General features: G+C 47.3%; 7 protein-coding genes across 7 annotated transcripts; 3 read left to right on the top strand and 4 right to left on the bottom strand.

Annotated features, from left to right (window-relative positions):
* Positions 1 to 514: 514 nt before the first annotated feature.
* On the top strand, positions 515 to 1878 carry N7516_002198 (major facilitator superfamily domain-containing protein; the record flags this gene model as incomplete). Its single annotated transcript, XM_057214918.1, has 5 exons — positions 515 to 619; positions 675 to 1038; positions 1363 to 1547; positions 1601 to 1694; positions 1748 to 1878. 5 exons carry the CDS (start codon positions 515 to 517, stop codon positions 1876 to 1878), a joined length of 879 nt encoding a protein of 292 aa, XP_057076801.1.
* A 429-nt stretch (positions 1879 to 2307) lies between these two features.
* N7516_002199 (sugar porter family MFS transporter) lies at positions 2308 to 4129 on the bottom strand (the record flags this gene model as incomplete). Its single annotated transcript, XM_057214919.1, has 5 exons — positions 2308 to 2696; positions 2762 to 3342; positions 3398 to 3635; positions 3695 to 3971; positions 4025 to 4129. 5 exons carry the CDS (start codon positions 4127 to 4129, stop codon positions 2308 to 2310), a joined length of 1590 nt encoding a protein of 529 aa, XP_057076802.1.
* A 3236-nt stretch (positions 4130 to 7365) lies between these two features.
* Positions 7366 to 8177, top strand: N7516_002200 (uncharacterized protein; the record flags this gene model as incomplete). The annotated part of the gene is made up of 2 exons (XM_057214920.1): positions 7366 to 7612; positions 8104 to 8177. 2 exons carry the CDS (start codon positions 7366 to 7368, stop codon positions 8175 to 8177), a joined length of 321 nt encoding a protein of 106 aa, XP_057076803.1.
* A 732-nt stretch (positions 8178 to 8909) lies between these two features.
* Positions 8910 to 10982, bottom strand: N7516_002201 (sorting nexin 1; the record flags this gene model as incomplete). The annotated part of the gene is made up of 6 exons (XM_057214921.1): positions 10902 to 10982; positions 10785 to 10844; positions 10233 to 10723; positions 9778 to 10158; positions 9124 to 9726; positions 8910 to 9068 (listed from the first exon to the last, which is right to left on the bottom strand). Exons 1-6 carry the CDS (start codon positions 10933 to 10935, stop codon positions 8910 to 8912), a joined length of 1728 nt encoding a protein of 575 aa, XP_057076804.1. The 5' UTR covers positions 10936 to 10982.
* A 361-nt stretch (positions 10983 to 11343) lies between these two features.
* On the bottom strand, positions 11344 to 12289 carry mde1 (methylthioribulose 1-phosphate dehydratase MDE1). The gene is made up of 3 exons (XM_057214922.1): positions 12111 to 12289; positions 11574 to 12049; positions 11344 to 11507 (listed from the first exon to the last, which is right to left on the bottom strand). Exons 1-3 carry the CDS (start codon positions 12249 to 12251, stop codon positions 11396 to 11398), a joined length of 729 nt encoding a protein of 242 aa, XP_057076805.1. The 5' UTR covers positions 12252 to 12289; the 3' UTR covers positions 11344 to 11395.
* An 806-nt stretch (positions 12290 to 13095) lies between these two features.
* On the bottom strand, positions 13096 to 13653 carry N7516_002203 (mitochondrial 54S ribosomal protein bL31m; the record flags this gene model as incomplete). Its single annotated transcript, XM_057214923.1, has 1 exon — positions 13096 to 13653. One exon carries the CDS (start codon positions 13651 to 13653, stop codon positions 13096 to 13098), a length of 558 nt encoding a protein of 185 aa, XP_057076806.1.
* A 367-nt stretch (positions 13654 to 14020) lies between these two features.
* N7516_002204 (flavin reductase family protein) lies at positions 14021 to 14968 on the top strand (the record flags this gene model as incomplete). The annotated part of the gene is made up of 2 exons (XM_057214924.1): positions 14021 to 14047; positions 14108 to 14968. 2 exons carry the CDS (start codon positions 14021 to 14023, stop codon positions 14966 to 14968), a joined length of 888 nt encoding a protein of 295 aa, XP_057076807.1.
* Between the last annotated feature and the right edge of the window lie 257 nt (positions 14969 to 15225).

The raw sequence follows: 15225 nt of genomic DNA on the forward strand, positions 1-15225 counted from the left end.
GACATAGAATAATATAGAGAATGCCTTCCCTGGCTATATATAGAACAATGCTCTCCACAAAGTATGCTTTTTACTGCCTCTTTCGAAGTTTAGTATACATAGAAACGTCGGTTCTCACATTTAAAGCCTTTTTCGCCTATATTCTAGCTACAGTACCAATGACGGGGAAATACATGTTAAAGAAGACATCTAAAATGGCCTTGGGAATGACTATCAAAAGAGATGCCAGGCCGTATAAGCATTCATCGAAACTATTAGCATATTTGTATTGTTATCAAGTCATGTTCGAGTTCTTGTCGATCATTCGTGTGTAAATAGCGATGCCAAGGAACAGTGACATACCACATTCGGCAAGTCGAGACTCGTAGCAATGCATTCGATTACCTCTGTTTTAAATATATCTCGCCTCCCCCGTATGCATGTATAGGCTACTGGGAGTCAAACTATATTTAATAACCGAGGGAATCCCCACACAGAGACTTTGTTCCCCGCAGTTTCATGTTGATACTATACAATGTCGCTTTCTTCCAACACCTCTCTGCCCCCAGACGGCGGTTATGGCTGGATATGCGTGGCCGCGTGCTTTTCTATAAACTGCTTCACGTGGGGCGCAGTCTCTGTGCGTTGTCTCTCCATCGACCGTGTCAACGGCAACTCAGCTTATGTTCTAACAGTCATACGGCGTGTACTTGGCACACTATCTCTCGAACAACATGTTCCCTGAGGCTACTCCCATGGACTTTGCACTAATTGGGGGTTTAAATTTCTCCATGGCAATGTTGGTAGCCCCTGCTGTTACAGTCATCGCTCGAAAGTACGGCACCAAGTTACCGATGTTCCTTGGTCTAGGGCTTTTAGCATCGGGGTATGTCTCTGCGTCCTTTTCACAAAGAATCTGGCAGCTCTATCTGTCACAGGGGGTTTTGATTGGATTTGGAGTTGGATGTATCTACATACCAAGCATTCCTGTTCTCTCTCAGTGGTTCGATAAGAAAAGAAGTCTTGCCAACGGGATCAGCGCGGCTGGGTCAGGTATTGGTGGGTTGATTTTTTCGTTTATGGATGGTTCAATTATTCAGAAGATATCTCTTCCTTGGGCTCTACGATTGACAGCTATTATCAGTTGCTCAATACTGATCATCGCCATTTTACTAATCCGAAATCGCAATGAAGCTATACAGCCGTCCCAGCGGGGATTCGACGTGAAACTCTTACGTCGTTTAGACGTGCTTCTATTGCTATCATGGGCTTTTCTTAGTATGCTTGGCTATATTTGTCTGTTGTTTTCACTTCCGGATTATGCACGCTCCATTGGACTCTCTGACAGCCAAGCTACAATTGTTAACGCGATCCTAAACTTAGGGACTGCTATTGGTCGGCCACTGATTGGTGTTGCCAGCGATCGTTTTGGCAGGATTGAGGTCGCCGGCCTCTTGACTTGCTTTTGTGGTGTTACTTGTTTTGTCATTTGGCTTCCCTCGACATCATACGGCGTCCTTGTTCTCTTCGCCTTCATTAGTGGGGCTATTCTCGGGGTCTTCTGGGTTGTAAGTTGATGCAGTCTGTATTGATTGTACGTGGTTGCTGAACTTCCTATTAGACTGTGGGACCCTTGTGTGTTGAGGTCGCTGGGTTGGAGCAGCTCCAATCGCTCCTCTCTTTGTCTTGGTCTTTTATTGTGCTCCCTACAACATGTAAGGACTTCACATGCGGGGCCCGGAGATCTTGGGCTGATATGAAATTATAGTCTCCGAAGTTATAGCACTCAAACTACGCCGTCTAGGGTCCTACCAACCATATCGAAACGCACAGGTATTCTGTGGTGTATCTTACATTTGTGCTAGTGTGGCTTTACTTTTCCTTTTTATGATTAAATGACGGAAAGTATCAACAGGTGTATAGGAAGAGACAGGGGAACCTAATCCAAAAGAGCTAGTTTGAGTAGTTAGGGTGTTTATATCGAAACAAGAATAGTCGGCTGCTTATGTGACCTTTTCATGTCTTTTTAGATGTCTACTCATGTGTATTAAAAGACAGTAAAACATAATCTGTGCAGAGGACTTTTCTATTTCTACTCAGGGTTTGTACAGAAGATTTCCCATTTGATTGAAAATGAATATACATAATGGCAGCGGGACTTGACAACCCGTCGTTGTAAGCAATTGCAAAGGCAAATGCATTGAGCGTCTGCATACAATCAATCAGTGGGCACTAGTTTAAGTCTTGCAGAATCGAAGTCATATGCTTCTTCAATAGGAGCTTTGATACAATGATCGTTAGGGTCTCCGAAATCCAGATGTTCTCAAATCACGCATTGGTATTCTCCACACTTTCCAAGTGCTGTGCCGTCTCACCTTCTTTGGCATGCATGATGTGTTCATCGCGTGCTTGATATTTCTCAGGGCGCTTGCTAGATATTGCCTCCTTATCAAGGCAGACCAGAAGGGGAGGATTGCCGCGATAGTAGTCATCAATGTCCTCCAAAGAGCGACCTGCTGTCTCCGGGTAGAAAAGGTAAATGGTAGGTACCATCACCGCGTTCAGCACGATCCAAATGATATAAAATCGCCAGCCGAGGTTTTGTATGCCGATGGGTGTAATTTCAACAACCATGAAATTAAAGATCCAATTTGTGGCAGCTCCCAGGGCGGCTCCCTTTGTCCGCATTGTGAGCGAGTTGATCTCAGTAGGATACACTATAGAGTCAGTTGGCGCAAAAGATTCACAGACGGGAGGAGGGAGGCCAGGATCATGAACTTACACCACGGCACGCCCTGCATACCAATTCCAAAGAAGACGTAGTACAAGAAAAAGAAGGCCACTGATGCTGACGCCACGTCGTGGCGATGTGGATATTCTGGCATCTCATTGTACCGGATAAGAGCCGTGATAAATACGTAGCAGAAACACATCCCCGTAGCGCCGAATATCATAAGCATACGTCGACCCCATCGCTCGACATTCGGAATACCTATCATAGAGAAGCAAAGGTACTGAACGCTATTGCAAGCTGTGAGCAGCCTTGCTAACGTTTCACTCAATCCGACGGACTTGGTTAGCACAGTTGGCAGATAATAAGACGTCACATTAATTCCGGTAAACTGTTGCATCGCTTGGGCTCCCATTCCCAGGATAAGGCGACGGACTGTTTTTGTGCCTGATTTTTCATGGGCTCGCCCACGTAAAATATCGCTGAAGCTGACACTATTGGCTCGCTCGTACTCCACGCTATATTGTATCTCGCTCATTTGAAGTTGAACAAAGGCGTCGTTAATGTCTTTGTCCTCGATGTCCGAGATAATCTGAACAGCTTCGTTTGAACGGTCGTGGGCAATGAGCCATCTATAAAGCGATTAATGGAAGGGTCTGTCCAAAGAAGACATGTTTATATATATACCTTGGAGATTCCGGAAGCCATGGAACGGTGCAGAACAATATGATGTTAAAGATGAGTTGGAAAGACAAGGGGAAGCGCCATGATACTGGGCCAGTAGCAAACGAGAGACCGTAGTTTAGCCAATTGGCAAGAGAAAAGCCGACGAGGACGAGACAGTTTTCAAGGATGACCAATTTTCCTCGCCACTCGACCTTCGATGTTTCCACCTGCCAAACTGGTGCTGTTGAGGTATTGAGACCTGGAAAAATAATTAGCCCTTATATAACTAACTCAAAGCTTCATGGTGCTTGGGCATACCATTGCCAATCCCGGTGATGATTCGACCCGTTATCATTTGACCCAGGCTATAGGAGGATGCTTGCAGAAGGGCACCAATGGACATGATGATTGTACCCACCAGCACGGTGCTTTTGCGTCCAAGCTGTTCTCCGAGCCGGTAGGCAAGGAGGGAACCGAGACAGCAACCTACATCGTAAATGGCGGCCACAGTCCCCAGGATTGTTGTATTGGTAGGTCCTTCGAGATTATGCAGTCGAAGGAAGTCACGGGAGATGATGACTCCACTGAAAACTCCCTAGGTAACCGTGTTAGTCCAGCATATCTGAGAGCTTGTGAAGTTTGACAAACTTGGTCGTATCCATAAAGGGTCATGTCAGCACCACAGGCTAGTGTGATCCAGAAAGTGAGCCATCCGCCTCGGAGGCCAAAATACGGCTTTCCTGACTTCAACATTTTGAGCACAGGGTAAAGTCAATGCTTCTGGTAATCCACTTGACTCGGACACCGTCGCTGTTATATATTTATATTTCTCATATTTATATCTACATCTATTCTGTGGAGCCAAAGTAAAGTCCGGGGTCGAGCTTTAGCTTATTCCATTCTCACTCCACGAGACAGGCTGCCTCCGAGACGGGAGCCCATGACGCGATTAATTTCTTGGTAGCATTCCGAAGAACCCAAGTTGGAACCTCGTAAAGTCGTCGATTCCGGGGGTTGAGAATGTGGGGATTGCGGGGGATTGCGGGGATAATAGATCAAGAGTGACCCTATACCTACCTAGGTAGGTAATTGTTAATGTTATCACCTTCCCTTAGCCGAAGATCAAAGGTATCCCCGAGACGGTGGCAACATCAACATGCATTACTCCCCCGTCACGGTCGCCTTCATACCAAAATGAAAAGGTTTGGAGGTTAATACTTCTGGTCCTCCAGTATGGTCTAATGAGTCTCAGGGACCTTATTGTCCTCTCCACATGGGCTCATCTCAGAGAAGAAGTTACTTGACCTAGCCGGGCTGTAGTTAAACCCATAATTTCCCTACTGGTATTGATTATCTTGGTAAGTGTCCAACTATTTCCAGATGTCTACAATTGCCAATTACTGATGGTATCTAATACTACGAAAAGTGAGGGTGAAACATCCATGAAGATATACACCACTCCGACAAATCGGCCAGTCTGGTCGTACGGAAGCCTACTGCCGAGTCCTCGTCTCGCGGTTACCCTCGACGCGAACCTGCGCGGTAGAGAAAGTCCTATTGATATTGACCTCTATGATCTCCTAGAACTCCTCTCTTATATACTGAAAGCAAATTCCCGCATTAGCGATAACCATAGCTAGTTTACCGAAGTCTTTCTAGAACTTATTAATAGCCGCTGAGATTTCTTCGAACATGGTGACAAAGCTTGTGTTTGATATTTAGAAGCGAGTACTTCCGCCGTCTTAGGAGCAGCAATCGTTATACGATAGAGAATTGCGTGCTAAAGGAGGGATAGGGGACTGTTCAAATTTGATAGAGGAAAAGATAAACGGGGGTATACGCGCCAGCTTCAGCATATACAGTAGCCACAGCCAAGCCTATCCCTCGACCACCACCTACTACCGTACCAACTACAATTAACTACCTGTTACTAGACACCATCGGTGGGCTTCCACAAAGCCCAACCCACGGTATGCCGGGGTCATAGGCCTAAGAACCAGGGGTCGGAGGAAATATAAGGCGTTAAGTATACAGTTATATGTAACTAGTTAGAGGCTTCAACAGCAAGGTGCTTCTAACTTGTTAGAGAGGAGGCCAGTAGGACTACTATAGAACTAGGAGTGCACTGGAAAATCTCTATGTTGCGTAAGGAACGGAAAGATTCTTCTTAGATATATTAGAAGGCGGTAGAAAGAATAAATTGTACGGAGGACTTTTCTATATCTACATAGTGGATACTACTACAATATCCCAATTCCTATAATAAGACATAATTGACCGCCTATACGGCTGTGGTCTTTCTAGTGGTCTCCTTTGCTAGATATCTAGTTGTATAAGTATCTTCTCTCCCTCCTCAATTCATCTGGTAGATAGTAGAAAATGGCTAAAAAAAAGGGCTTAATCTATAAAGGGAACTTTGATATATATAACCTTCGATATCTCAGCCTCTACAATATCTCTATTTCTATGTCAATTTCTATCAATGCCCATTGTTTAGTAAAATACACATAGTTACACTATGTACAACAGTCTACCTGGTAAAGATCCACCCACCTCCACTCAGTTTTACTAGTGCACAATTAGCGTATGACTTTAACGTCGCTTCCTATATAGGATATGTTACGAATTGGAGAGTGTCAAACTAGAGAAAGGTCTTGAGAGGCATAAATTTCATCCAAGTCCTTCTAAGTTATGCTCATTCAAATTGTAAAGCACGCAATGATATAGTTCCCAATTAGGTTTAGCTTTCGGAAATCCTGGGCGACTGCGGGCGACTCATTCTATTGCCAGTGGTAATTTAGATCTACTCTCAATTTACAAAAACTAATTGAAGACCTAGATTATAAGGTTAATTGCGGAGCGAAGCGAAGCAATATAAATCATAAGGGCCTCGCATGTCACGTGACCTGGATTTTATTCCGGTTCTCAGCGATCAATTTTTCACCGTGTAGATTCTGTGGATTTTGACCCGGTAGAATAAATGTAGACTAGACCCAATCTAGTTAGTGAATATTGGAATTGACCAATCATATTCGTGTAATATGTGATGAGCAATCTATGGTAGATTACTACTATGTGTGTGGGAGAAAGCAAAGCAAGAATTGTTAATTGGTAAAACTAATAATGCAGGGGTTTATATACCCTGTAGAAACTATCTGAACATTGCTCAATTGTAGCAAACAACAAATAGCAAATAGCAAATAGCAAACAAATATCAAAAGGCTCAGTCTGCAGCAAACAACATGCATGCATGCATGGGAGTTCAACAATATGTTCAACTAGATTATTGCTCGTAGTATATATCTCAGCCAAATCATTCACCCTTCTCCTACCCCATGGATTCAAAGCTATACTCTCGATATGGACATGTACGTCCCTTGCATCAATTTCAGTTAGTATCTACACGCCGAGAGACGCGAAATTGTCAAGATTGCCGCGTCGTGGCTAGAGCCAGTACGCGTTCTATGGACCCTCCACCTACCGAGGAGAGCTCGGCTCCAATCGAGTCATCTCCAGATCCCCTTGCATTCTCGTTTCCAACGACAGATATCTATATAGAGGGCTCGCCGGATCCCCCGACTAGGACCTATACACAGTGCTTGCGAACGCTACCTCTGGACTAGTTCCGCTCTAAGTTCCGCGCCGGTGAGGTCAAAAGATGCCAGAGGTGCCGTGACAGCGATATACGGTCAAAAGCCAAAGCCAAAACGCAAGCTAGTATACGAGCAGAGGCCAGAGTACAAGCACAAGCACTCCCTGACAATAACCCTATTCCTCTTCCGGAACAAGCGCCTCTCCTAGAGCAAGCTAGCTCTCCGAACCCTCACGAATCTGAAACTCATACCCGTCCGATACCACTAACCACTGGATCTCGGCCGTCTGATCCCACTGTCTCCGATCAAGAGTGGTCCTTGATCGAGTCGTTCTACAACCGCCTACAATCGTACTCAATGGAGACCTGTTCCCGTTGCCGTCAGCGATGGTTCAACATGGAGCTTGCCGATGGGGTTTGCTCTAACTACCGAAAGGCTGATAGAGGTCAGGATCAGGCTGTAGGGTTATTTAGTGCGCTAAATAACATGCAGCCGGACGAGATGCCTCCTATGCTGCCGGAGCTCACCCAGATGGAGGAGATCTTGATATCGCGGGTTCATGTATTTCTCGAAGTTCGCTTGATCCGTGGCCAGCAGTATCGCTACCAAGGTCACGTTGTGCATTTTCTAAGAGACATTGGCCGTGTATACGATGAACTCTCACTCCTCCCCACAGATTTGTTAATACAATTAATGCCTTCTAAGTGGCATAGGGACTTTTAAAGTAGATTGAATCTGAAGTGAATCTGAATTGAATCTGAATTGAATCTGAATTGAATCTGAATTGAATTAGAAAATTGGCAGATCTCTCGGCCGCTAGTTTAGGGGGTGGGTGAATCTTTAGGGTAGACTGTTGTATGTGCCAGCATACTTAGTCGCCCGTAGATACCATCCATGGATAGTTACCTACCTAGGTAGGTAGGTACCGCTTGTTATCCGTCTTCGGCAGTGTATAGCCGCCAGTCACCAGTGCGCCATATTGTATTCTGCAGAACATTACCTTACACTTCTACTCATCGCTCATGTTGTGCTTAGTGAAGAATGTGTTTCATTGCGTTTCAGCCATAGGCTCCATTTACACTAACAGACGCCAGAAACCCTTTAAAAATAGAAAAATGAAAACATAAATCGCAGTAGAACTCCTCAATTTCCTCATGCAGGTTGTTCACAGTGGTCAAGCTGGTCTAGCGACGCGCTGCAAGTCTTAGGTGACTACCCTCAGAACTACCGAATGTGATCCTCCATGCGGGTTAGAATAGCCTCATGTGATTGTTCACATTGGCCAAACCAGTCTGTACGGTCCGGTCCTCAGTCCTTCCCCGCTGGGCAACGCCGTAAGTCCTTTCGCGGCCTTGATGAGCGGCGAGGGCAGAAGTAGTGGCATTTAGAGTAGTTAGTGAGGAAGCTATTAGGTGCCAGAGAGAGAGAGAGAGAGGAAAGGTTGATTCCTACAGATCTCCAGAGAGAGCTACTTATCTAGGTGGCCAGCCTAACATCACGGCCTGGGCAGTCAGATGTCTACACAACAGTTAGTTATAGCTAGCATACATAGTAATAATAGTAACCGTGCCAAGCGTCCAACCGTTATAGCAAAGTCTTGCAACCGAATTCATCCATGTCTCTCTCATGGATGAATTCATCCCTAAGATCCACTGTAAAAGCTCGAATTTGAAAACCACGGTGATAGTGATACGTGCTATGGACAACAGACAGTGCTACAATACGCAAACAGTGGTATTCGGAGTGAAGCGGAAATAAAAGAAAGAAAAAAAACACAAAGCGTCTCAGCTTGCTAGGCATCATCATCAGTTGCAGCATGGCATAGCATAAACGAACATCGCGAAAGGGTTGTTCCATAATGAATACAAGCCAAGACGAGATAAAACAGTGCTAGTTTGGGAGTTGTGGGGAAAAAAGGCACACTACAAATGAGGGATATATCAAGCGTCATCCTCAGCGGCCAGTAGCCCTGATTCTAGGCCCGATGCTGCAGGCTCTGTCGGAGCAGGTGCATCGCTCGCCTCGGGTGGTACATAATACGGAAGCCCTTCCTCGCCAGCATCTAGACGCAGGAGGAATGTCTCCCAGAGTTCGATCAACTGTATTTCGGGTTAGCTGGGTGATATAAACCCGCAAAGGTGGACAAGAATTTACCTCTTTCTGAGCCTCGACTGCGCTTTCGAGGAAGGTTTCAACGCCGGACTTGAAGTCCTCCACCTTTTCCTTCTCAAACCGTTGTAGCTCGTTTCGCATAAGCCGGCCCATATCCTCGAAGAGCAGCCGCGTTTGGTGGACTTTGCGCTCTGCATCTGCGACGTCGGCGTTGATTTGGTTCAAGCGGTCTTGCTGAGTCTTTCCCTGGCGGAGTAGCTTGTCTTGGTTATTCCTCCGCTTCTGTAGGTCGGACTCTGCTGCATGCCAGGTGTGGAAAGCCTTTTGCCGCTGTGTGAAAGCCATTTTGACACTTCCAATTAAACGGATATATTCATCGATGGTGATTCCAAGTGTCAGAACATCCTGCTGCGCCTGTCGGTCATAAAGTTCCCGAATGCGCAATTGGAGTTCTGACAAGCCCTCCAATGGATAGGAGAGGGCGGGAGACAGCTCGACGGCAGATAAGGCATGCAATGAGCTCGAAAAGTCGCCTGCGGCCTCGGCCAGGCCCTTTCGTTGTAGGACCACAGTATCCATTGATTTCAATAGAGCCTTAAGCTGGTTCTCCAATGCATCCAAGTAGACTTTTCGGTCGTGGAACCACTATCTACATGTGAGCGGGCGAGACCATTGTATCAGACACGATTCACTTACATCGTCGTGCTCCACAAATTTGGTTCCTCCACCAACGGAGATACCAAAGGAGCTCAGCATTCCCTTGCTTGGGCCAATATCGGGCTCACGGTTTTCCTTATTCTTAACATCAACGGTGAAAGCTTCACTTTCCAGGAAGATTTTCAGATCGCCATCATGTTGAAGAATAGGATGGCCGGCAATCTTGTTAAGCATTCGTTCCAAAGCAGCTCTCCTCGTCTCTACAAAGTTGGTATCAAAGCGGCCAACTGCTTGCTTCTCGGGCGGAGGTGCAACAACCACTCCCGGGTTACTGCTGTGCAGGGAGTTGTAGAGCCAGAGGAAATCACGGTATCGACGGCTGACAGTGAACTCGGGTTGGCGATAGGCCTTAGATGTTGTCTAGCCATACCAATTACTGTCAGTTTCTTCTTGTCCCAATCTGCAGGTTTATCATGTCCATGTAGTCCAATTACCTTCGTTGAAACTTGATAAACGATATGACTGCTTGTCAAATCTCCCACTTTGTGTGGATCTCCGACATAGATCTGAAAAGTGGGCTTCGCAGCTTGCTCCACGCTCATGCTAGGCTGGGTCTGTCTTTTCGGTCCATCCGCTTGCACCGGCGGTTGCACAGGAGGAGGTCCTCGGAAGACCGCGCTCTCATCTTCCACATTGGTTGAGTCCGCTGCTCCCACTCCGCCGGATGTCTGGGAGGGAGAGGACATTGGTCGCGCGCCACGTCCGGCGAACGGCTCCTTCTGGGGCGGTGCTGGTGCCTCGTCTGTGGGTGTTGGGATGGCCTCGGCGGGCGCTTCTCCCAATGGACCGAGGGGGTCAACGGAATCATCGACGGATTCGAGTTTAGTGGCTTGTGCGCTGATCTTGCGTGTGCCTCGGGGGCCTCTTCTTCCTGGTACGCGGACAGCGGGTGAGCTGTCTGATGACGCGGGGGCTTGTGCAGCTGCTGTATGGTAGAGTGCGCTTAGTGAGAGGTCGTGGAAAGAGCAAGCCAGATAAAAACATACCACCTCCCTGAGTGCTGGGTTTGGAGGAGCCATCGCTGGCCTTGAACTGTGAAGGCTCATCTGCATCATAAATCAGACCGTGGAATCAAAGAGCTGTGTGGTGTCATGACTGCCTACCGCCCCACGGGGAATCTCCAGAGTCGAGATCCATTGTTACCGGTATAAGATCGAAGCGAAAGGAAGGGGATAACGGCGAGAATACAAATCAACGAATTAATATTAATGGTTCAATCGGAGCTTCGAGGATGCGACATGGAGTTGGAGAGGGAGCTGGTTGGAGTGGAGGCTGATCCGCATCCTTAGTCACTCACGGGATCCGGAGTGCCCCCATGTGGTGTTTCTCTCATCTTTGACTTATTCAACTACTTTTTGCCATTGGCACTGCTTTTTGATAAATTGAAGACTGTTTATTTATGCTTATGTCGAATACAGTTCCCTCGTTGCCAGCCATTACCCGATAATATGTGCCCAGCCCCTGGCTAGCTTGTTCTAAATGTCCCCATGTCGCAATACGTCACATCATTTCAATTGGAGCTTCTCACATAGTCATCCACGATTTCCCAGCTCCAATCACCATCGGCATAAAACAGGTCATTAATACTGCACAGTATCTATTTGACCCACGGGAGGCCCAGCTTGTGCATTTCCACAGCCAGCTGGAAGATGTAATCCAGACTCTCACACTGAGTCTTCGCCTTGGCAGTGTTATCACCCCAGACGTAACTGCGGGAAGGACCAGCATTAGTATACCGCATCAGTACCACATGGAGTGAGGTTACCATCACTTACATTCCGTGTCTGCGGACAAGCACCGCGTATGTGTCCGGATACTTGTTCATGGCTGCCTCCAAACCGCTGGTGAGGTCCTCTTCGAAGGCGGTGTTTTCAATAATGGGAATCTTCAAATTATCAAAGAATCCAAGCATGCCCTTTCCTTTTCCACGGGGAATACCCTTGATCTGCTCGATGTTGCTGATCTCGAAGCAAGCATCAGGGCCCTTCTCCCGCTCCACCAACAGGGTGACTAGAACCGCCCATTGCGAGTGAGTGTGAATGCAGCAGCCAGCACCCTGCTCAAAGGCAGTTAGGAATAGCGGAGTACAGGCGGAGGGGTTGAGCTTGAGGGGCTTGCGGATGTAGTTGCGGTCCGAGGCAGGGTACTTGGGGGTGGGCCATTGGAGCACGAAGATGTTGTTGGGCTGCATCAATTCCTTCTGAACTCCAGACGGCGCGATAAAGATGTGGTCACCTTGGCGGATCGAGGTCTACTTTTCCGTCAGCGGAGTACGATTGTATTTTTTTTTTCCCTTGCAAGTATAAGCTTACACCACCTCCAGTGCCGGTAACCCATCCCCAGTTGTAGAATTTGCGACAGAGTTCGGGGATAAGGTTGGCGGGGTGTTCGGGGTCCTCAGACTGGACCAAGTGGTCATTGTTCGTTGCGACGGTTTGGTCTGCAGGGCACATGATGGGCTGCGACAGATTAGCTTAGGTTAAGAGTAAATAATTCCAAGGTTGGGAGAGGACCTGAGTACGATTGCAACCAATTTGGTTATTGTCCGAGGTTTTGCGCCAAGAGTGCCGAGTAACCAATCGACGTTTCAGCGGGGGGAAGAGGGTACCTAAGGAGATCTGCCACTGAACAATCTTATTCAGCATGCCATTTAATAAGCCTCAACTATAAGATAAATTATAACTAACTAACTAGTTATTAGCTAACTAAATAGTTATCTTCTCTACTTGTATAATTGTTTTCATTCTCGCATCCTCCACGTCATTATATGCAGCCTCCCCCAGACCAGACTATCAAGTAGCGGAATGTCCATGAACCTAGTTAATTTGCAGGCTGGGTCGAGTGTTGTTGCTGAGGTGAGGTGATGGATGCTAATGCATGTTTGAATTTTACTTTTCTTGACTCTAGACCGAGGGCCTTGGGTCTGTTAGTTTGTGTTAGGTATATATCTAGTTGTATGAGACTGACGAGCAAGATGGACCAGGTGCTGTATCGTAAGTCATCGAATCTGCCCTGTCTTAAAAGATTTGGAGAAAGAGAAGCTTTAAAGTCCCATGGCATCAGCATAGACTTAACAAATATATAGTATAGCATGGATGAGAGAAAAGATGAATTCTTGGTATAATACAGCAGGCTCATACCAGACATATGTATACATATTGTACAAGATCAAAAACACAAAAAGAAAAAGAAAAAGAAAAACACAAAAAGAAGACAAAAGAAGATCCCAACTCCTCTCCCATCCAAGCAGCTCAAACTGCCAGACACTCTGATTCAACCTAGTCAATCCAAAGCCCACTATTTCTTCGTGAACTTAGGAGTCTTCTTCTCAGGCGGCGGCGGCGGCGCCTCATTCTGTCCGAAAGCACTAATCAAATCAAGCAAGTTATCCTCCTCTTCTTGCTCGGCCTTAGCCTGAGCTTTCGCCTCTGCCTCTGCCTGCTTAGCAGCAACGGGATCCTTAGCCGCCGCCTCTTCATCAACGGGCGCGCTGGCATCGAAGCTGCGACCGAATCTGGCACGGAAAGCAGCGAGACGACCGGCCTCATCCTCCTCGACGTTCATCAGCTTGCTGCTGGACGGGTTCCAGAGGAGAGAGTTGCGCGTGTCGCGTGTGGAACGGTAGATTGGGGCCGGGGAGGTCGTGCGGTGCGTGAAGGTGCTGCCGTCCGAAAGCGTGATGAGCTGTGTGAAGGTGTAAGGGCGTTTGGGGCGGCGGAGGAGAGTTGCGTGTCGGCATTGGGAGCAGACGAAGGTTGTGCCGCTTGTTTGCGTGGGGAGTCTTGTAGGGAGGATGGTGGTTGTTGAGTTGGTGATTGTGGCCGCGGTGCGGCGGAGGGAAGTGTGCATTGACATATTGGATGTGGTGGGTTCGGCAATGCCGATAGAGATAATAATGGGATTGTCCGGGAGGGCGGAGGTTGACGGGGTCGCAATGGCTATCGGGGAGGTTGCGGAGGTTTGTGAAGTTGATGCTATAGCAGAGAAATTATCGCGGGTTATGTAAGCGGGTCCTCGGGATTTTTCATAACTTCGATGTTGAGCATAACTTCATATTGCCCTGTTGTCTCTGTCAGTTCCTCTTCATTTTTGCTGAGGATTTAGACATGAATTGGCAGAGTCTGGATATCTGTGATTTTGTGTCCTGCGTGATTCCCTGAGTGCCTTTCAAAGCTCCGTCAATTCTAGGCCGGCGGGATGAAGCTCGTCTTTCCAGTCGCGCATGGGACTGTTCGGACAGGACTCGGAGGTAGGTTGTTATGGTGTATTTCCAAGTGCTTCTGTCAAGTGTACTAACGTGAACCATTAGAACTACTATGCATTACGAACTACACACCCCGGTTCCTGGGAACATCTCCTTCCCCTCCGCACCTCTCCGCCTGTACCATATACCCAATACCGATCACGATGCGATCAACGACGATATACCAGCAATGCCACAGCCCCTCTAAAAGAAAATGATTGCACAGGAAAGACCAATACCCCGTCCAATGCAGGCAACGTACCGCAACCGCCAACACTCTCGGTATCTATATCCGACCAAGTCCGCCTCCTCATGCGTCGAGTCCCATACCCCGTCGCAATCATAACAGCGACCGATCCCTCCGGTCCAGAAGACACAACCTCCTTCCGCGGTATGACCGTCTCCTCCTTCAGCACCGTCACTCTCACCCCACACCCTGTGATCTCTTTCAACGTGCGCCGCCCATCGGAAACGTTGAATGCGCTACTCGCTTCCCGCCGGTTTCTAGTTCATTTGCTTGCACCCGGCCCGAAGACTGCTACTCTAGCTAGGGATTTCTCTAAGGGGAATGTCACCCTCGCTGCTATGTTAAAGGGACATGGGGAGTTTGAGTTCGCGGCTTTGCCTACTGAGAACGAAGATGGACATCCTCAAAGACCGCTTCCTATTCTTAAGCGGAGGACGGAAGCAGCAGCAGCTAATGATGGTGTTGACTTTCCATTTGTTTTTGAATGTACCCTACATCCGCAGAAGATTGATGTGCATGATCACTCGATTGTGCTGGGTACTGTTGTTCGGGCGATCGAGGGCTCTGGGTCTATTTCGACGCTGGGACAAAATGACAAGTTCTTGGATGAGCATTCGCCTGAACGGCTTTGTTTAGCGTATGCAAATACCAAGTTTTGGAAGATGGGGGGTGAGCTTTGAGCTGGGACAGTTGTCTCACTTGTCTGGTTTCATTCGAGCCATAAATAAGGCTTCATCGCTTATGCCTTCCGGCAAAGCACTGTATATATATATGTAACTCGGGATTATGGCGTTTGGCCTGTACATAGATTTTTTTAATTAGACATATGGTATCGCAGCCACTTTCAACGACATATCCACGATGCAATCCTACAGTAAATATGGAGAGATGAAGATGAGAAATGCTTTCATGATATTGATGCGTCTACGCTTTTTGT

The sequence above is a fragment of the Penicillium verrucosum genome (assembly GCF_028828655.1).
Source record: "Penicillium verrucosum strain IBT 35672 chromosome Unknown utg000001l_segment0_segment0, whole genome shotgun sequence".
Classification (NCBI taxonomy): domain Eukaryota; kingdom Fungi; phylum Ascomycota; class Eurotiomycetes; order Eurotiales; family Aspergillaceae; genus Penicillium; species Penicillium verrucosum.